This window comes from Chinchilla lanigera, unplaced genomic scaffold (assembly GCF_000276665.1).
Source record: "Chinchilla lanigera isolate Chin_1 unplaced genomic scaffold, ChiLan1.0 scaffold00126, whole genome shotgun sequence".
In the NCBI taxonomy this organism is placed as follows: domain Eukaryota; kingdom Metazoa; phylum Chordata; class Mammalia; order Rodentia; family Chinchillidae; genus Chinchilla; species Chinchilla lanigera.
The window spans coordinates 2,115,435-2,136,816 of NW_004955527.1; the positions used below are offsets into that span (position 1 = coordinate 2,115,435).

General features: G+C 58.1%; 1 protein-coding gene across 1 annotated transcript in view; it reads left to right on the forward strand.

Annotated features, from left to right (window-relative positions):
- The first annotated feature begins 5,012 nt into the window (after nt 1-5,012).
- Nucleotides 5,013-21,382, forward strand: part of Epha2 (EPH receptor A2) — a 31,486-nt gene continuing 15,116 nt past the window's right edge. The window contains exons 1-6 of the mRNA XM_005409845.2: nt 5,013-5,097; nt 9,692-9,759; nt 11,417-12,086; nt 19,645-19,800; nt 19,880-20,212; nt 20,950-21,065. Coding sequence (XP_005409902.1) covers nt 5,013-5,097; nt 9,692-9,759; nt 11,417-12,086; nt 19,645-19,800; nt 19,880-20,212; nt 20,950-21,065 — 1,428 coding nt within the window. The remainder of the gene's footprint in view (nt 5,098-9,691; nt 9,760-11,416; nt 12,087-19,644; nt 19,801-19,879; nt 20,213-20,949; nt 21,066-21,382) is intronic.

The window sequence follows — 21,382 nt, forward strand, 5'->3', positions numbered from 1 at the left end:
ACACCACCTCTTTACGGGACCGTGATGGGGGAGTATTCAGCCAGGATCACTCCACAAACCTCACTTGAAGAACGAACCGTCCGCTCTCTTTGAGGCAGCAGTTGGAGGATATGGTTTGTTTTGAAAAACATGGAGCTGTAGCAACCGTGTGCGTGTGCCGTGTGTGTCCACCCACTGTATGCCCAGCACCACTGGGGCCCGCAAGATGGAGTAAACTGGGTCCTGTCCCTCAAAAGGTAGTCCTAATACACAGTGACAGTGGGGTTTGTTACAGGTTGAAGCTATTTGTTTGGTCTGAGGGATGTTAGGTGCCTCTTCAAGAGTGATTTTCGAAGCCTGGTATGGTGGTTTATGCCTATAATCCCACCCAGCCCTTGGGAGGCTGGAGCAGGAGCATTGCCTCAAATTCCTGGCCAGCCTGGGATACACAGTGAGTTCAAGGCCAGCTTGAACTACATATCAAGACCCTGTGTCAAAAAAAAAAAAAAAAGTGACATTTGATTGCAAAGGTAGCAGTGGCTGAGATTTAATGATTCACTGTGTAGGAGGTACTGTTTAGTCCCAGCAGCTGCCCTAGAAGATGGACATGGTTATCCTTATGCTCCATTTCATAAACTATGCACCTGAGGTCACACAGGTGGCCACATAGCAGAATCTAGGTCTGCTGGATCCACCCACCCACGCACACATCCGCCCACCCACCAAGTCTGCCCTGGGCGCTCACTGGGGAGGAGGCTTTCTGGTAGTTCCAGGCTGTTCTGTGCTCGGATGAGGCATGTTAGGAAGACTGAGGAGAGGAGCTGGGGATTTAGCTCAGCGGTGCATCGCCTGCCTGGCAAGCACAAGGTCGTGAGTTCGATTCCCGGTACTGGAAAAAAAACCAAAACCAAAAAAAAAAAAGACTGAGGAGGAGCTAGCCAGATAGAAAGGGCATCCAAGGAAAGGTGCTGCTCGGACAGCGGTGTCCAGGCATGGGGGTGTGTGTGTTCAAAAGGGAGCAGGTGGCCGGGGCTCTGGGCAAGACACACTTCACTCTTTAGTTCCGCCTGTGCAGCCTACTTGCGTAACTAAGTGAGTCAGAGCTCTGAGCTCCACTTTCTTCATCTGTAAAAGAAGGACATGAGTTTTTCCTTCCAGGGCTGCTGGGAGGGTTGAATGAATCTCCCTGGACAATGGGGCTCGGCATGTAGCGGGCCTTCAAGAAATGTGGGTTGAAGCCAGGCATGGTGGTGCGTGCCTATAATCAGCGCTCTTGGAGGCTGAGGCAGGACGATCACAAATTGAAGTCCAACCTGAGCAATGTAGGAATTTAGTGAGAACCTGTCTCACTAGTAAAAAGAGCTGGAGAGGTAGCTCAGTACAGAAAGCTATGGGTTCAACCCCCAGTACTATGGGGGGAAAAGAGTGAAGGGAATGGAGGAAACTGATTCAGAATGGCATCATCAACCGTGCGCGTCTCCCCAGTGACTCCTGTATGGAAGGCACTGTTCTAGCTGGGCCCAGGAATGCAAGGAGGTGTCAGGTTCATCGCCTGCCCTCCGGGTGATTTGTGGTCTGGGAGGGGCTCGAAAACAAGAGAGAGTTCAGGAAGCTGAGACCAGAGTCCTGATGGGCGTGTAGTGTGGGGCTCAAGGGGGCTGATCCTGGGGTCTCAGGACCAGGCTGCAGAGAATGGGTGTGGGGCTCTAGGTTTGGGGTGGGGGCTGCTGTCTGAGTCCTGCAGAGGTGAGATGCCGAGGAAGAGAGGTAGGAGTGAGAGAGTGCGAGGGATCTAGACCGGCTGGAGCCCCAGCTCCAACTTTCCTTACCAAGTGTGCTCCTCTGTGAACCGAGGACGGTAACAGTATCCAGCTGGTGGTGGGGGCTGGGCCCTGAGGCAGTCTGCGTAGGTGAATGCATGGAAGCGGACCTGGCACTAGCCTAGTAAGCGCTTCATAAAACCTGGCTACAGTAATCATTTCCAATATCTGGCTCTTGGCCAGAGGCAGTGCAGATCAAAGGCGGGGTGTGAGAAACTAAGGCTTCAGCAGTCATCGAGGTCATCTGCCTGTGACCAGCCTTCTGCCGAGTCCTAGCAAACATGGGCACCTGGGTAGACAGGTGAGGGAGCTACACGCGCACACACACACACACACACACGTGTGCACACACACACTCAGGTTCTACCTGCCTGTACCGGAAGCCTTGCCTGTCGCAGTGGCACTTAGGCCCTCAGGGCTCTTTGGGGCCTTTATGGGGTAATTCTATCTCCATTAGAGCTGATTATGTCACAATAAATACCACCTTTCGGTGCTGCTTTATAAGACTCACTGGTGAACTTTCCTCCTCAGCATGCAGCCACCCAGCGCCCAGGACTGGCTGGGAAGAGAAGAGAGGAAGGGCGTGCCACCAGATAGGTGACTAAAGGCCAGGGAGCTCCCCACCCCACAGCCTCCTGCCACCTCACACACCAGCCAGTCCCCCGGGCCCCGCACTCAGCCATCGGGCGGCCTGTACCCCGGTACACGTGTGTGGGCTCACGCTTTGGAGGTGCTGCATGGAAACCTACGTATGTTACAGAAACCTACATATGTTACAGAAAAGACCAACCGGGACCACATATGGAGACTTTTTTTTTTTTTTTTTTTTTTTTTTTGGTTTTTCTCCAGTACTGGGAATCAAACTCACGGCCTTGTACTTGCCAGGCAGGCTCTATGCCACTGAGCTAAATCCCCAGCCCCTACACATGGAGACTTTAGTGGCACCCAACATGCCAACACCTTTGTTCACTCATTCAGCAAAGGTTTTCGGCTGAGCCCAGCATGGTGGTGCACGCCTGTAATCCCAGCACTCAGGAGGCTGAGGCAGGAGGATCATTGTGAGTTCAAGACCAGCCTGGGCTACAAAGTCAGCTCAAGGCCAGCCTGAACTGCATAGCAAGACCCTGTCTCAAAAAGACAAAGAAAAGAAAAAAAAAAAAAGGTTTTGGGCTGAATACCTACTATATGTCAAGCACTGGTCTCTACAGAAAAACCCAACATACCCTGCCTGCAAATAGCATGTGCCTCACCCACAGACAGGGTCCTGCAGACAGCTCACATGCTGCAATGTCCCTAGCCCTGTGCGGAACTTTTACCAACACCACGTATCACACACATGCACAGACTCGTCTCTACACATACTCACGTGCCTGTCCACAGAGCCCTGGGTGTACCACGCGCCCCGCCCTCCCCAGATGTGACTTCCTCCTGCCGAACCGCATGTAACGCTAATAACAGCTGAGATTTAACTGGTGCTTTCTGCCGTCCCGGCATGTGCGGTTGCATGCATGACCTTATTTGATCTTCACAGTAACTCTCCCAAGTAGGTTTTTAGTTTTCCCGATGAGCAAACTGAGGTTCAGGGAAGAGAACAACAGGCTTATTTAAAAAACTCCCTGGCTGACTGCACAGCCTGTGTTCTAAACCTCTGTGGTGGAGGGCACACTCACACACACACTCACACACACATCCTCAAAGTACACCAACACACTCACATGCACACCCACCTCCAAACACGCTTTACACCCACAGAAACCCTCTCACAAGCACATACACACGCCCACACCAATGCACACACACACACACACACCAATACTTTCATTTACACGCAGATGCATTCGCTCTCACAGGCTCCTGCACACACACAGCCTCAGAAGACCAAGGCCCCCCTCCCAACAACCCAATCGAAGGCTTTAATTAACCCCAACACCTGTAATTAACCCTCCCCCCCTCCACAGGGGAAATGTCTGGACCCGCTTCTCAAGGGCAGGTGCCCAGCCAGGGTGTCCACATGTGGCAGGGAGGGCCTGGGTGCCTGAGGAGCCCAGCGTGCTGAGTGAGAGGTCCAGGGGAGTCAGTCAAGGAAAGGATAGGGTCAGAGAGAAGGAGGTGGACAGAAGGAAGCCCTGGAAAACCAGGCTGGCTACAGCTGTTCGTTCCGCACTGGCCAAATGGTGATTGGGCAACACACAGCAGTGGGTGGCGGGCAGGTGGCTCAGGACATTTCCCGTTTGTTTCACTAACACCAGCCGCTTCCGTCACAAGGAGCGATGACTTCACTTCTGAGGAACCCTGGGGGAGAGGCTCCTCGAGGAACAGTGGGAGCCAGGTGTCCTCTGGTGTGGGAATACACCAGCTAATTCTGCCATGTCAGGGCTGGAGGGCGGGTGCTCGCCCTTCCCTGGTATGGAGCAGTGGGCAAAGCAGAGACCCCTGGAATTCAAATCCTGCCTGTACAGCCTTTGGGCATGTGGTGTAAACTCATGGAGCCTTGATTTCCTCTTCTGTAAAGTGGGGACCGCACCTGCCTCTCAGATGAGAATTAAATGAGGTAGCCGGTGCCTCGTTCCTTCCTAGAGGCCGCTGCTGTTAGATCAGGCTTGGCTTAGAGGCTTCTGAACAGAGGCCTTTTCCTTGACCTTCAGTGGTTTGGGGGGCTTGGTGCACCTTTCCCAGATCTCAGGAGGGGAGGAGATCCTGTCTATTTCAGGGCTGCTCCCCTGGCCTGCTGCTAAGCGGCCAAGTGGTTCTTGGACCGCCAACCCATTTCTGCCAGGCTTGAGACCAACGTGGAGTTCAGTCTCCCAGGGCAAAGGGCTGAACGCAACCAGCCCACATCTGGGCTGAGGGTTCCTGGACATCAGAGCTTGGGGGCACGGGCACTTTAAGACGCGCAAACTAGGGGAGGGCCTGGGGGTCGCTGACGGTCCCGAGGGTCCCTTGGTCCTCCCCAAATCCCTCCTGATTTCCCCTCCCTCCCCTCGCCCGTCCCCTTTAAAGACATTCCTGAGGGCGTGGCCTGGCTGACGTCAGCGCGGGGCATGAATGAACAGGAGCGGGTTCTCACCCAACTTCCATTAAGGACTCGGGGCAGGAGGGACAGAAGTTGCGCGCGGGCGCGCGGGCGGGCGGGAGCGGGGCACCGAGGCCGGCGGGCGTGCGGGCGTGCGGGAGCCGGGCACCTGGGACCCAGCGGAGAGCGAAGATCGCGGCATGGAGCCCCGGGCAGCCCGCGCCTGCCTGGCCCTGCTGTGGGGCTGCGCGTTGGTGGCGGCCGCCGGGGCGCAGAGCAAGGAAGGTGAGTGTGAGAGCCGCCGCTGGACCCGCGAGGCCCGGAACCCCGGGTCTCCGCGCCTCCGGGAGCCGGGCGCGCGGTGTTGAGTGTAGCTGTGGAAACCGACTTGGTGCCGCGCAGTCCGTGCGCACTGGGGTCCGGAGCGCGAGCGGACTGCTGTGGGGACTCCCCGGGCCCCCGGGGATCGGGGGCCACAGGGACGGAGGGGTTTGGCTCCGGTGCGCAGGGCTCGGAGGCCGCAGCCAAGGGGAGCGGCTTCAGGAACGCGTCTCGGCGGGCGGCGCGGCGTCCCTTGGAGAAAGGGGCGTCCTGGGAGGGGTCTGTGGGGTCAGCTTCTTCGGGGCCTTCACTCCCTTCCCTCGCTTAGCTCACTTTCCCCGACTTAGAGGAGAACACATTTCTGCGGGGGGCCCGCTTTTTGGGGAGTGGGCTCCTCGGAAAGCGGGGAGTCCCCAGCCAAAGCTCTTACCCCCCGAGGTTTCCCATCTCCCTTTGCTCCAGTCTTGGGGGTGCGCACGGGAGAGCACGGGGTCCATCCTTGCCGCGCGCCTTTCCCTCCTTCCCCAGCTGCCCTCCCGGACTCGGGCACCAGTTAGGGGCCTCCGGTGAGGACAGGAAGTCCCAAAGTCAAACTTTCTGAGCAAGGGGTGACTCAGAACGAGGAAATGCGACAGGTGGGGGCGCGGTCCAGCGAGGTGTGGAGCCGTCACCCGAGGGCCACCAAGGAGCCAGGGCACCTGGGGGCGGGGGGCTGAATCACCCACCGCACCCCAGGGTTCCTGGAGCCGCGCTGGGTGAGGAGCCGCAGCAGACTTGCCCAGGACAGAGCTGTGTGCGGATGGGGGCGTTGTCCCTGGGTGGGCCAGCTCGGCGCTGAGAGGATGGGGGCCCTTTCCCCAGGGGAAGAGCTTTCCTGTCCACCCATCAGCCGGCTTCAGGTTCCCCGAGTGAGAAGTTGTTCTCGCTGCTGACCTGGGCTGCGTGTTGCTCTCCCGGGCTCCGCCAGGGGGAAGCGGAGGAAACCCTGAGCCTGGCAAGAAGCCTTCCTGAGCCTTGACTTCTCTTTCTGCCTCTACCTTGGGGCTGGAGGTTTCCTGTGAGGCCAATGAGAGAGGTGGAGATTGAGGGACTCTGGCAGCAGGAGAATTGCCTGGCAGGGATCTCTGCAAGCCCCCCTTCCTTCCACCTTTTGGTCCTCCCCCTTCCTGGGGGACTGTGGTTGGAGAGAAGGGGAGAGACAGCTGGAATCACTACAGGCCTTTCTCCCTGGCTGTGGTGGGGTGGGATGGGGTGGGGTGGTGGGGTGGGGTGAGGGAATTAGGCCGCTGCTTTGCTGCTGGGCCCCAGGCTCCAGCCCCCAACCCCCAGCTGGGAGCTGCCTTGTCCCATGCCTGGCAGAGCTGTGTAGCAATGATCGGATCCCCAGCCTCTGTGACTGTCTTATCCACCACTCCCCATGGGGTGGAGGAGGAAGGGGTGCAGATTGTACTGGGATAGGGCCTTTTTTTGCTTAGGCTCCAAGAGCCCCCCTGGGGGGCTCCCTAGGATGCTGTGCCTAGGTGGGGGTGAGCACCCGGGTCTGGGCTCAGCTGGCAGCTGCTGGTTTCAGTTCTCTGGGATGCAGGCTGTGTGTGCTGGGTGGGGAGGCAGGTGGGAGGACACACACACCGGCCCTCTGCACCCCGGACCCCGACTGCTCTTAGTTGTCTGTTTTTCTTGTCCCTACTCTTGCATCTGGAAAATGGTGGGGCTGATTAGTTCCTCTTACCATTTGCTCTCCTTTTACAAATGGGAGAACTGAGGGAGGCCTGACGCTTGTCAGCCGGAGCCCTTTGCATGGAGCATGAGACCAGTGCACCTGGCTTCTTGGGCTGCCACAGTCAAGGGCCCCTGACCTTGGGGTTGGTTTCACGGTGGCTTTTGCTGGGAAGCCATGTAGCCAGGCCTAGGATGGAGCCCATGGCCAGAAGCAGGCTGAGGAAGACCCAGGAGGCCTGGGCTCTTGTTTCTGCAAGGGTCAGGCCTGATTTCTGGCTGCCCTGCTTTCCTTCTGGAGGCCCTTGCCCGCTACTTCCTCAGGGGTGAGCTGGTCTTGGGAGGACAGGGGTGGGGAGCAGGGAGGTGGCAGTGGGGGACCGTTGGTTGCACTGCATTTGTGGAAAATGCTATGCAGCAGTGTGGCTCACAAGGGTGACTTGTACAGTAACTGCAAGCAGAGGAGTTCACCTGACCGGTGAAGGCAAGAGGATCCCCCAACTGGGCCACCCTCTCTGGGAAGCCCCTGGGGGACTGAGAGGCTCCAGGGCTCCCCCCTTCCAGGAAAGTCGGCGCCACTGAGCTTGGAGGAGCCTCGTGCTCCAGAGACTCTCCAGAGACTCGGGCCAGGGCAGAGGGACTGGGCTGAGCCCCCTGTTCCTGCTGGTTGGTTCTAGGGAATTTCCTGGGGTGGGGGCTTGGCTGGAAGCCCCTGGGGAGGCTCCTTCCTGTGTGAGGCTTCTTTCTTCTCAGATGGAGCCCTGTGATACCTCTGAGCCTCCCTGGCCGCAGGGTGGAGGGACCTGCTGTGCCAGGCTAACCCTTCAGAGCCCGGAAGCCTGGAGGGACACAGGCTGCAGCCTCCTGCTGTGTGTGTGGCGCGCGTCTGTGTTTGCATGCATGTGTATATGTGTGTGTGCGCGCATGTGTGTGTGGGGGTTGTGAGGAGTTCACACTTACTGCTGTCCTCCTTCCCACTCAGCTGGAGTCAGGAACTCCTGGGTTCTTTCCCATGTAGCTGGAACATTCCACTTGCTAGTGGGGTCACAGGGTTGTCCAACTGGGGCCCTGGGCAAGTCTGAACAAATCCCTGCCCCTACCCAACCCACCAGCCTCTCTGCCCTGTCCCCACAGCCTAGGCGTGGGGCGCGGTGCCACATCAGACTTCCTCTTTCCTGTCTGGCCGTGGACCCTTCCTAGAGAGGTTTGGCCGAGGTCGGCGCTGGGGTGGTAGGGCCGCACACCAGGCACTCACCAGGGGAGGAGGCTGTCTAACCTCGGGTCAGGGCTTTTCATTTCATTATTATTATTATTTTCATTGGTGCCAGGGATTGAACCCAGGGCCCCACACATGCAAGCACACACTGTACTGTTGAGCTGCATATGCCCAGCTCTAGGAAGTGTCTTTTTTAAAGTACGGGGGATCAAACCCAGGGGAGCTCTACCACTGAGCTGTATCCTCAGGCTTTTTATGAAATTTTTTATTCTGAGCCAAGGACTTGCTGTGTTGTCCAGGAGGGACTCCAGCTTGTTAACCATCCTGCCTCCGCCTCCTGCAGTGCTGGAATCACAGGTGTTACACCACTGTTCCTGGTTTTTTTAAGACTACCTGTCAGGGCCTCCGATCCCTCACCTTATATTCTGTATCTCCAAACCAGCCTCCTCTGTTCCCAGCCTGCCTTGGTTGGCCTGTAGGCCACTTCTCCCTGGCGCTGGCCTGGGGGAGATGGCCTCTTGCGGCTGGATCCTCAGACTCCAGGGCATCATGGAAGGGACTGCTTGGATTCATCCCGTCCATCCTAGGGCTTTACTTTCTGCATGCTGGATAGATTCAGGCTGGACGTACTTTAGATTCTATGCCTCATAGATTCTAAGCCTCGGTTTCCCCAATATCCTTGCCCTCCATAGAGGTGGCACTTAGTGACCCCCACCTGGGCATTACTTGCAAATGGGGAAAGGACAGTGTCTTGGGCTTGGCTGCAGCTGCTGAGCCTGGCAGAGAAGCCAGGGTGGACCCATAGGCGGCACCTGGCAGGCCCAGCTAGGGAAGCCCCTGGCATTGGTTCCCTCTGCCCGGCTCCGGATGCCTCTCAGGGGACAGCCTGGTCCTGCACCCGGTCCCTCGGGGCCAGGAAAGTGCCCTATAAGGGTTTTCATTTCTGGTCCCCCAGGCACTCCTAGCTGGGGTGGCAGGAGCGACTTTCCCCGGGAGGGGACCTTGCCACTGTGAGTACTTTTGGACGCCTTGTAGGGGCCCTAATGGGCCTGGACCTTTACCCACCTGCGCTGTGGCTTTGTGACAGGAAGCGGGTTCCAGGCACCACCCCCCCAACAGTTCCCAGCTGTTAACATTGCCCTCTTCAGAGCGCCGTGGACACGCGTACACGGACGTGTGCATATGCATTGCTTTGTGCCCTGGGTGGGGTGGGGTGGGATGTTTTATGCCGGAGGATGTGGCAGAAGTAGGCACCAGTGCTCACAGCCTAGTGTCCCCAAAGCCTGTGTGTGTGTGTGTGTGTGTGTGTGTGTGTGAAGTGCCATGAGAGCCCTTTTCCAAGGAAGCGATGGGGTGGCAGGGTGTCACTTAATACCCTGCTGCCCCAGCTCTCTGCCCAGCTGCTCTTCTCCCACTGGGCTGAGTCCCTGTCCTGCTCTGCCCGGCTGGAGACTGAAAAGGGGGCGTTGTCGCCGGGGAGACAGGAGGCTCGGTCCTGACCGCAACCTGCTTCGTGGCTGAGTCCTGTCCTTTCTCAGACCAAGGCCTTGGGGTGGGGGGTAGGGGCTGTCACCTCCCCTGCGTGGTCTTTGCCATACTCACTGTCCCTTGCTGTGTCTCTTGCAGTTGTCCTGTTGGACCTCGCGGAAGCCAAAGGGGAGCTCGGCTGGCTCACATACCCCTACGGCAAAGGGGTAAGGAGGCCTCGGGGGCTGGGATGGGGTGCAGGGTGGGACCCAGGGAGCTAGGGCCTGGCCTAGACCCCACAGTGTGACCAGGCTTCCAGGTCAGGTCCTGCTTGAGAGGCCTGAGGCTGGGGCTCGCAGGGCTGGAGCAGGGTGCTAGGTATAGATTAAAAGCAGTGACTTCAGCTTCCCCTCACAGCAGGGGCCGGGTTCCTTCCTGCTCCTTCCGGGCCTCTCTTCCTGTCCCCCAGCTGTTGCTCCCCCTTCCTGCCAGGGCTGGAAGCTTGGCAGGCTGCTCCCTGCCATGGTGCCCGGCTGTGACCGGAGGCTGGGGTCCCTCCCCTGGCCTTGCAGGCGACTGCTATGTGATCTTGGGAAAGATACTGCTGCCATCCCTGCCTCAGTTTCCCTCACTGTACAGTGGGTCCTTACTGGGTTCCTCCTGTGGCCCTGAGCCACAGGGAAAGGATCATCTCTAAGGTGTTCTTTGGGACAGTGGTCAGATCTGTGTGAGTTCAGTGCCTGGCCCTGGTCATAGCTCCCTGGCCTGGGGTGTAGCTCTAAGCAGATTTTTTCAGATCCTGTAATATTCTGCTGCGAGGCAGGTCGTCTCATCCAACCCAGTCATTATCCAGAGTGGGAAACGGAGCCCAAGGGTATGCGAGCCTTGGCCAATGCCACGCTGTGCGGGTCTGGCCTCTTTCCCTGTCCCCTCTGCTATCGTTTATTCATTCCCTCACCAGTTCAGTTATTCAAGACTGCCTGAGCACCTGCTCTGTGCCAGGTGGGGTCTGCAGGTGCCCAAGAGCTCAGAATGTAGCGCGGGAGCCAGGGTAAGCGGCACTTTCTGCCAGGTGCTGTGATCAAGAGGGCATGGAGACCGTGGGGGCCAGCGGGGGATGGTGGCCCAGCCTGGGAACCCTTCCCGGAGGAGGCTGAGCTGTGCTCTGAGGAGCAAGGAATGTGTGTAGAAGGTTCCAAAGCCAAAGTCTAAATGATGGTAAATCTGCCGTTGTTTTGACTTAACCCCTTCCCTGCCACTCACATATGTGGACCAGGGCATACGGTGACTAAGAATGCCGATAGCCTTGCAGTGCCAGCTACCTGTATGACTGTCCTCTTATGCCAAGCTCTGTGCTTGACATTCTGTAGACACTGTCATTTATCATCATAGCAGTTGTGGCAAGGTAGGGGGCCCTTGTCTCCAATGTACAGAGGGGAACATCAAGGTTCAGACTGCTTAAGTGACCTGCTGCAGGTCACACAGAGTCCCAGGCTCCATCCCAGCCTAATGTACAGATTTAGCACCCAGACACGAGAGCCAGAAAGACCAAGGCCCAGGTCCTGGCACAACTGCTATGACTGTACCTCTCTGGGCCTCAGTTTACTTTCCTGTCTTCCCTGGAACTGAGAAACAGGCGGGCGTGGTGGTGCGTGCCTGTAATCCCAGCACTCAGGAGGCTGAGGCAGGAGGATGGTTGTGAGTTCAAGACCAGCCTGGGCTACAAAGTGAGCTCAAGGCTAGCCTGAACTGCATAGTGAGACCCTGTGTCAAAAAGACAAAAAAGAAAAGAACTGAGAAACATCCTCCTGGTGCCCCCTTCTGCCACCGGGGCCTCAGTTTCCCCCAGGTACCTCCCTGTACTAACCTGTCAACCCTGTGCAGTGGGACTTGGCACAGAACATCATGAATGACACGCCCATCTACATGTACACGGTGTGCAACGTGGTGACCGGTGACCAGGACAACTGGCTGCGTACTAACTGGGTGTATCGCGGCGAGGCCGAGCGTATTTTCATCGAGCTCAAGTTCACCGTGCGGGATTGCAACAGCTTCCCCGGCGGCGCCAGCTCCTGCAAAGAGACCTTCAACCTCTACTACTTTGAGTCAGACATGGACTACGGCACCAACTTCCAGAAGCGCCATTTCACCAAGATCGACACCATCGCGCCTGACGAGATCACCCTCACCAGTGACTTCGAGGCTCGCCACGTGAAGCTGAACGTGGAGGAGCGCACCGTGGGGCCGCTCACGCGCAAAGGCTTCTACCTGGCCTTCCAGGACATCGGTGCCTGCGTGGCGCTGCTCTCCGTCCGTGTCTACTACAAGAAGTGCCCGGAGCTGGTGCAGGGCCTGGCCCGCTTCCCTGAGACCATCGCGGGCTCCGACGCTCCGTCCCTGGCCACGGTGGCCGGCACCTGTGTGGAGCACGCCGTGGTGCTGCCCGGCGGGGAAGAGCCCCGCATGCACTGTGCAGCGGATGGCGAGTGGCTGGTGCCCATCGGGCAGTGCCTGTGCAAAGAAGGCTACGAGAAGGTGGAGGACACCTGCCAGGGTGAGTGCCGGTCCCACTGGGTGGGAGGGTGTGATCCCGGGGTTCTGGGCCTTTGTAGACATCAGTTTCCTTAGTTGTGGCTTGGATTCCCTCCGTCACTGAGAAGGAATGGATCAGAAACAGTTTAGGACAGAGGCGATGAGCCAAGAGTCTAGGAAAAGAATGCCTGGGTTTAAATCCCACCCTGCCTTGCACCGGGTGGCCGCTTCCTTCACCTCTCTGTGTTTGGGTTTCACCCTCTGTAAAGTGGAGATGATCATAGTATCTGTCTTGTAGGGAGGTTATGGTAATGAAATGACTTAATACTCATAAAGAGCTTAGATCAGTGCCTGACACATGCATACTTTTAGGTGTAGATGTGAATTTTGATTCAGCCCACGAGTAGTTCCTGAGTATCTCTACTCGGCACCAACAGAGCCTAGTTCCGTCTCTGCTGCTAACGTGTTCTGTGATCTTAGGGAAGTCACTGAGGCTCTCGGGGCCTCAGATTCCTTTTTGATAAACAAGGGTGATTGAATTGGGTCCAGGGTTTGCACGTGAGAATCCGCATGAGGATCCCCAGGAAGCTTGGAAACAGGCCTGCATTTGAGGGGGTGGTGGGAAGCGGGTGCAGGCTCTGTCCTTCCTGCCCGATCTTCCCTGAGGCTACAGACCTGGATTCTCCACCATTTATTGGTGGCAAACTAAGCCTCGGAAAGGGGCCAGTGAAGTCAGACTCTCTGGGAATGCGGCCTGGGCACCAATGAGCTCACACGGAGGAGACTGGGGCATCAAGCAGCCCGGGCCTATGACAGCGGAAATCTACAGCGCCAGCGGATGACTCCTCTGGGGAGGGCTTGGGGCAGGGCACGCGAGGAATGCGGGCTGACCTTCGGAAGGCCAGCTCGTCCCCTCGCTGGGTGCTTGTTGCAGAGATAAACGGGCTGTTGAGAAACGGGGGGCTTGGCTTGGTCCTGCAGGTGCACACACGTGCTGGGGGACCTTGCGCAAATCCTCCTGTCTCTGGCCTGGTGTCCTGTGAGTAGAATGAAAAAAGTTCAATGTCACCTTCAGGCTTCGTGCTTGCTTTTGAGCTGTGTTTCTGGCACCCTAGGAAGGGGGCTGAATGTTGGAGGACCCCACACCCCTTTCTCATGGGCAGAGCCTTAGACCTGGGCTTAACCCGTTTGGAAACACCTAGGTGAGAAGCTCTCAGAGTCGCTTTCTGGCCCCTCCCAGCTCTTTTCTTGAGTGAGGCCCTTTCCCTGGACCACCTCTGCTTAGGTGACCTCAGATGCACACTCCCAGCCTCAGACAATAATGGGGGGGGGAGACACTCGCTGGGCGAGCAGGCTCCTCCCACATGACATCCTCAAACAAGAATGCCGGGGTGGGAGTTAGGGGCAGCTGAAAACTTTCCACAGCCTGGCGAGTCAGGCCCTGCAGAGATAAGATGGGGGGGTGGTCTCCAGGCGGCGGGGAGCCTCCTCTCCTCTGGAGGTGGGGGTCTGGGTTCTGGTAGGCTTTGTTTACAAAAGCTGGGGAGGCCTCACTTGGGAGGAGCAGTTCCCAAGAGAGGGGGCTCTGACTTAGCCGCTGGACCCTTCCATTGTCGGGCACCTGTTGCCCTGGTTTGAAGATCCCTTGTCAGAATGCCTTTCCGTGTGCCTGGGGGTCTGCACTCTTGCCAGCAGCCCCCTCTGACTCTGACACTATGCATAGACTAGTGCCTCCCTGTGCTCTGTCCCGAGGCCCTGCCGAAGCTGCCCCGTCTTCTGGAGGGCATGGGCTGTGGTTAGTGCCTTTGAACAGAGAGGGAAACTGAGGCTCAAAGGGGCAAAGAGACTCACCTGGAGCCCCAAGGCGAGGAGGTGACTACAGTGGGATTTGAATCCAGATAGCAGGGGCTGGGCCGCAGGATGGGGCGGGAAACAGGGTGGGAAATGGCGAGTTCCTTTGGAATCCCTGACTCAGGTCCTGGCCCTGAGCCCAGCGCTCCGGGCTGCCCCGGGATGGCAGGTCATGGGATAGGGGGCTCACGGGATGGGGGGTCACGGTGCAGGGGCTGGGGGCTCCGGGAGAGGAAGGGGTGGCTGGAGGGCCTCCCTGGCCTCCCTGGCCTCCCTGCTTGACCTCATCAGGCCGTCAGCTGGATTCCCCCCGCTGGGGCTTCACTGGTGTGCTACCCTGAGCCCACCAAGCCCACATCTGTTTGTTTCCCTTTGGGGTGCTCTCCCCGGGGAGCTCCGCGGAGCTCAGGAAAGGGTTAAGTGTCATCCAGGTGCTGTGCGCGGACAGGTGGGCACACTGCCCGGCAGAGCTCCCCTGAGCTATGTCAGGAATGAGCCCACTTCCCTCCATCCCCCCCCGCCTGGTCCCCGGCCCTGCCCAGGGGACAGTGGAGTCACTCAGGCTGACCGCCGTCCCCTGGGGCTGCTTTGTCTCCGCTTCCTGTGCTGGCATCGGCAACTGAGCCGATGGGGCCCTGGCTGGCGCCTCAGCCGGGGCAGACCACAGCCAGGTGAGCAGGTGGCCTGCGGCCTTGGCCTGAGCTACATCCCAGCAGCTGGGAGCCAGCCTCTTGGGGATGTCCCCTCGCGTCTCTGGTTTCTCTCCCTAGTTCTTAGGGGCACCCCGGTCCAACCACCATGCTAAAAACGTTCATAAGCAGGATTTCCTTCAAGTCTTCAAAACAGCCTAGAGAAAAGGACTTTTCCCCATTTCACAGGTGAGGAAACTGAGTCCAGAGAGGGCATAGTGACCAAAAGAAACTGGGCTTGGCGCAAGGAGGGTACCACACAGCCCCAGTCACACCTGGCGTAGGTGCTTTTACCCACAAGTGTTGTAATGTTGGACAGCCCCCTCTGGGACACTGTCTCCCTACCCATAAAATGAATGGGTGGGTTGGACTAGTACCCCCAAAGCACCCTGCCTCTTGGGGACCAGAGCCTGGCTCTGGTGGCTTTCTGCTCTGATTCTGTCTGAGCTGTCAAGCACGTGACCCACAATGTGTGGTGAGGAGGGGTCCCAGCACCGCATCCCGAGTGGCCCAAGCCTAGCCCAGCATCCGTAGCTGAAGGGGAGGCCTCCCTGGGCAGGCAGTGGCTCTAGTCGCTGTGGTCACACCTGGCGCGGGGGCAGAATCCTTGGGCTGATCCTTGGGCTAGGGGTTCAGTGAGTTGATCGGGGCTCTCGGGCCCGTCCCCTCCCTAAGGAGTGCTGTTGGCCTTGATTTTGTAGCTGCAGGGACAGGGATTGTGGTGGCAACTCTGTCACGCTGGTGGCTCTGACCTCTGCCCCCTGCCTGCCCCACGGTTAGCTCACTTGGGGCAAATGCAGGCACCGACAGCCAGGCAGGTGTGGCCTCTCCCTCCCTCCCTCCTTGGGGTAAGTGGGTCCCCGGAAGGGAAGAAGGGAAGGAAGGAAGCAGGCAGGGAAAGCAAACAGAAGATAAAAGGCTGGGGTGGGAGCGAGCGGGAGGGGCGGAGGGGAGTGGAGCGGGTTTATCACGCTTGGGCGAGGAATGTGCCCGCAGATCAGTTCCTGGGGTGTGCGAAAGGGCAGGGCAGGGTGCTGCCTGCCAGCCCCAGAGGACCCTGGAAACGGCCCCCCTCCTGCAGGAATGACAGACCTGCGAGAAGTCACCAGGCCCTGCAGTTATCAGGGCCCTGCGTCCCTCCTTTGCAAGTCAGTAACTCACAGGGTGCTGTTGCTGCCTGTTGGGGCACAGGGACAAAGTCCAGGCTTGGGCCAGAGTGGAGCCTGTGGTCACCCGCAGGTCCTGGCCTGGGGAGGTGACTAACCCTAGGTGAATTGTCGCCATGACCTCTTGACCTCCCGCGACCTCACCACCTGGAGCCAGGGAGGTGGCTGGGCCCAGGGGAGGAGCTCTGCCAGGGACTGAGCTTGCGTCATGCGGAGGGCGTCTGTCCCTGAGTCACCTACGCTGCCACCTGAGGGGCGGGCATCGGGAACTGGAAAAACCAGGGTACGGCCCTAGGTGCAGCCACCATGGCCCAGTTCCCCAGCTTGGAGTGGCCTGGGCCTGCCAGGGAGCTGGGGCCAGAGACGCTCTTCCTCACAGGTGTGCCAGAGCCCTGCTGTTGTGCCAGGCAGGTGGGTGTCCTAGGGTACGACCTCCCCGGGCCTCCCTGGGCCCTTAGATACTGCTCACTCGTGTGACCCTAGAGGTGCCTTTTTAATTGCATGCAGTAGGCTTTGCCATCCACACGGCCATTCATTCATTCATTCATTCATCTCTCCGTCCATCTGTTTGGTTTTTCGGTTTGTTTGTTTTTAGGAGAAAGGGTTTCACTATGCAGTCCAGCTTGGTCTTGACTCACTATGTAACCCAGGCAGGCCTCAAATTCATGGAGATCCTCCTGCCTCAGCCTCCCAAGTACTGGGATTACAGGCGTGCACCACCATGCCTGGCCATCTACTCATTTAAAACCTGAGCTAAGTACCAACTTCTGCAGATTCTGTGCTAGGCTATGGGGTGCAGATAAATCAGACTCCATGCCTGCTCCCAGGGGCTGTCAGTCTCACAGAAGATCCACCTATGTGCGGAAATCATTTCAAATGAGGCATGAAAGCCAGGCTGTGAATTCCCCGGGAGCTGAAAAGATGCTTATCTCTCTCACCCTCGTATCCCAGCACCCAGCATTGTGCCAGACAAGTAGGATGTGCTCAGTTCTGTTTGGTAAACATGACACTGAACAGTAGATATGGAACACGAGGGGGCCAGGAACTGGGCAGTCTGGGAGGGCTGTGTAGAGGACCTTAGGCTGGGTATTGAAGGCTGCACAGGAGTTTGCTAGTTGACTAAGAGATATCAAGTATTTGGTGTATGTGGGTACATGTTTGTGTATGACCCTGGTCCTGATTTGCCTGCCCAGAATGCCAGAAATCCAGCCAAGGTGGAGGCTTGCTTGAAGTCCAAATGATGGATTCTGGGAGCCCTGAACACTTGCAAAGTGTGACAGGGCCCGGGGAGCGCACAGGGGGGAGCTGCTCCGTCTGTGGCTGGAGGAGGGGCGGCGCATTCTCGTCAGGCAAGCACATGCCCTGTTGATGCTGCCTCTCCGCTGTATTATCTGGCACATCCGCAGCGGAAATCTCTCCAAATTCCCTCTTTCCTGCCGGCAGCAGGCAGGCCACCCCCAGGCTGGGCCCAGAGAATGGAGCCTACCTCTTCCCCCACTTCCTCCTCTTGGCACAGGGCGGCAGGGCTTGGGAGGCACCATAGTGGGCAGTGGGGACCTGTTGAGTGCGCGGGTGCAGGAGGCTGGCGGGCACCTCCCCAGCCTGAGATCCTGGGCTAGGAATGAGAGCCTCCTTCTGGGCTGGGCCTGCTGCCCTGAGCCCCTAACTAACTCTCAGGAGCCAGCGCTGCCCGGGGTGCGGATGCCTCCAGCGATGAGCATTTGGGGGGACCTCAAAGCCTGGAGAGTCACAGCCCGGCTTTGCGAAGCCTCGTTTCTCCTTGAGGCTTGGGTGGGGAGAGATACAAAATGCACACGGACCCCTTAAGCCCAGCGGGAGACTTGAAAGACGTTTGGGGCTTGCAGGAGACCAATTTAGCTAATCCTGCCGACTCTCCCCGGGCTGGAGCCTCTGCTTGTCCTCCCTAGACACACATGTGCGCACTTTGACAAGAGCTGCTCCAAAACAATTCGGGAATTTTCTAGCCGCTGAAGCAGGTCAGGACACATCTTCTGTCTTATCCCGGAGCCTTGATTTCTCTGCTCCAAATTGAAGCGTTCCTGGGAGCAGGGGCGGGGAAGGACGGAGGACAGAGTCGGCGCACGTTCTGGTTTTATGCCTGTGTAGCTCGGAGACCCTAGGGCGCTTTGTCAGCCTCTGTGAGCCTCAATTTCCTCACTTGCCAAGCGGGAGGGATGCTGGCAGTGCCGCGGGTGACAGGTGTTTTGTGAGGATGGACGGAGGCGAGGTGCTCGTCCCTGTCCTGCACACAGTAGGTGCCTCGGCAGTGCCCATGGGTGACAGGTGCATCAGGGCTCTGTCTGGGTCTCTGAAGCAGGCTGGGCACAGAGATGCTGCTTGGGTAGTCCCCGGGCCCGGGAGGAGATGCAGTCTGACTCCCGGTCCCCCTCCCTCTCCTGTGCATCTCAGAGGTGACCAGGACAGTTGAAATTGGTTGTCCTCAGGGTGTTCTCAAGCTGACTTTGGACGCTAGGCAGCCTCTGTCTAAGGGTTTTTTCCTGACAGAGTAGACCTGACTAGTCATTATTCGCACCTTTAATGCTTCTCCATTGCCCCAGGACATTGCCTAAGCTCTTTGGCCTGACATTCAAGGGCTTTTTCCACCACCTGATGGCCTGTAGTCGCTTTCAGTTGTGTTCCAAAGCTGTTCATACTTTCCGTGTTAGGCGTGTTCTTTCTCACCTGCAACTCCCTTCCTCTGTATCTCTGCTTTGTTGAACTCCTACACAACCTGTAAACCCCAGCTAAAATATCTCCTCTGTGAGTTTTTGGACCCTTGGCCAAGGTAATTTCCTCTTCTTCATCCCCTTAGCTCTTCACCTATCCTGGGATAGTAGATATTGTCATGGGCTCCCACTTCTGAGTTCAAGGGCTTTGTCTTCATGTCAGGGTCTGTGTACAGCATCGGGCAGGCAGAGAAGGTCAGTGACTGATGAGTGTGTCACCCAGACTGATGGTGTCTTGGGACCCACTCTTCAGAATAGGCTGAGGGGGTGGTTGTAGAGCTGTGAGAGGAGGTCCCAGCGTGACCCCACTCTGGCTGGGTCTGTAGCCACCCCAGTCCCGGTCAGCCCCAGTGGCCTGAGTCTGAGCAGCTTCCTGCCTTGAGGCCAGGAAGGGGCTTGGGCAGGGGCAGGATGGGGCGGTAGCCGGAAGGAGCCCCAGAGTCAGGTGCCTGGGTCCCTGGCCAGCAGGGTCAGGAGGGACCGGGCCTTGCGGGAGGAAGAGCTGCTTCCTGGCTGCCCTGGGAGTGGTAGAAATAACTCACCACTGGTTCAGAGAAAATGCTAGGGGCCTGGCCTTTCCTGCTTCTTGGTAGGCCGGCGCTGGAACGGGACGACGATCAGGTCCTGGGGCAGGGGAGCCTCTGCGGTGGGAGGTCCTGCGCTGGGAAAGCTGGCCGATCAGTCAGAGGGGCAGTGGGAGTCAGTCAGCAGATACCAGCTGCCGGGCAGATGTGGCCGCCGCTGTCAGGTCGCAGCTGCCCTGGGGAGAAGGGGGCCCGACAGGCTGGTGTGCACCGGTCAAAGGCCAGAAGCCGCAGGCGGACAGTGTGCCCAGTCAGGCGCTCACAGGTTTCCTAGGAAGCTAAAAGTGGGCCGGGAATGCCAGGCCCGGGGACGTGGCACTTCCTGGGAGCTGGTGGCCAGCGGTGTCCCGGTTGAGGCCCATAGAGGCTCTTCTTAGAGCCTAGCAGGGCTGGATGCTGGCCACACGTCTTGTCATCGCAAGCCAGCAAGAAACAGGTCCCAGGGATTTAGTGGCTGGCCTGAGGTCCGCGGTGAAATTGGGGACAACCCTGTGGAGGGAACGGACGCAGCTGACCGTGTGCCGCTGTCCCTGTGCCCGCCAGCCTGTTCACCGGGATTCTTCAAGTCCCAGGCGTCCGAGAGCCCCTGCCTGCAATGCCCGGCGCACACACTGCCGTCCCTCGGAGGCGCCACCTCCTGTGAATGTGAGGAAGGCTACTTCCGGGCCCCAGAGGACGCATTGTCTACGCCCTGCACCCGTGAGTCCCGCGGAGGGCCGGGGAGGGGTGGCCGGGGAGGTGTGGCAGGGGACAAACACCGACCTCCACTCTTGTGCAGGCCCACCCTCCGCCCCGCACTACCTCACAGCCGTGGGCATGGGTGCCAAGGTGGAGCTGCGCTGGACCCCGCCCCAGGACACCGGGGGCCGCGAGGACATTGTCTACAGGGTCACCTGCGAACAGTGCTGGCCGGAGTCCGGCGAGTGTGCGCCCTGCGAGGCCAGCGTGCGCTACTCAGAGCCGCCGCACGCGCTCACCCGCACCAGCGTGACGGTCAGTGACCTGGAACCGCATATGAACTACACCTTTGCCGTCGAAGCCCGCAACGGCGTCTCAGGCATGGTGACCAGCCGCAGCTTCCGCACCGCCAGCGTCAGCATCAACCAGACAGGTGGGACTTGAGACGGAGGTGGGGGATGGACGCCAGGGGCCGGCTGCATTCAGAGATGGGTTAAAAGGGCCTTCTCTGGAGCTGTGTGACTTTGGCAAAGTTACCTAGCCTCTCTGGGCCACGGTGTCCTCACCTGTAAAATGGGAGTAACCATAGAGCTATTGGGGTGATTTAGTAAACTGTTTTTTTTTTTTGTTTGGGTGGGGAGGGTTGAATTGAACTTAAGGAATTGAACTTAAGACCTCACACTTGCCAGGCAGGCGCTGCACCACTGAGCTAACTCCCTTGCCCAACTAAAGCATTCTTTAAGGCTCTTAGAGCAGTGCCTGGTCTGGGAAAGGGCTCAGTGGGGATCTCCTGTTTCTTAGATTTTATCATTTATACACTTGTGAATGCTCATAGGATGCAAGCCCCTATGGTGGGTCTGGAGCTGGAAGTTAGGGTCCCAGGGTAGGGTCTTTTTCTTTTTTCTTTTTTTTAGTTTTTTTTCTGGTACCAGTCTTTTTGGGTTTTTTGAGACAGGGTCTCACTATGTAAGTTCAGACGGGTCTTGAATTCACAGCAATTCTCCTGTCTCAGCCTCCTGCGTGCTCAGCTTACAGATGTGCAACCACCATGCCTGGCACCCAGGGTGGGGTCTGAACAGTCAGGGCTGTGGAGGCAGCTGGCTCTGGATCCACTGGTCCCCCTGACCTGGTAGCTCCTCACACCCCTCCCTTACCTTCTCTTCCACCCAGAGCCCCCCAAAGTGAGGCTGGAAGGCCGCACCACCACCTCGTTGACCATCACCTGGAGCATCCCCATCCCCCAGCGGAGCCGTGTGTGGAAGTACGAGGTCACCTACCACAAGAAGGTAACTCTTTTAGGGCTGGGGATGTAGCTCAGTGGTCGAGCACTTAGCTGGCATGTATGAAGCCCTGGGTTCAATCCCCGGTACTGCAAAAGACATAAATCAAACTCTGCCGGGTTTCGTGGCGCACACCTGTAATCCCAGCACTCAGGAGGCTGAGGCAGCAGGATCTTTGTGAGTTCAAGGCCAGCCTGGGCTACAAAGTGAGTCCAAGGCCAGCCTGAACTGCATAGTGAGCCTGAGTGCATAGTATCTCAAAAAACAAACAAACACAAAAGAAGGTAACTCTCTGAGCGAGGTGGCTGATGCTAGGCCCCTGG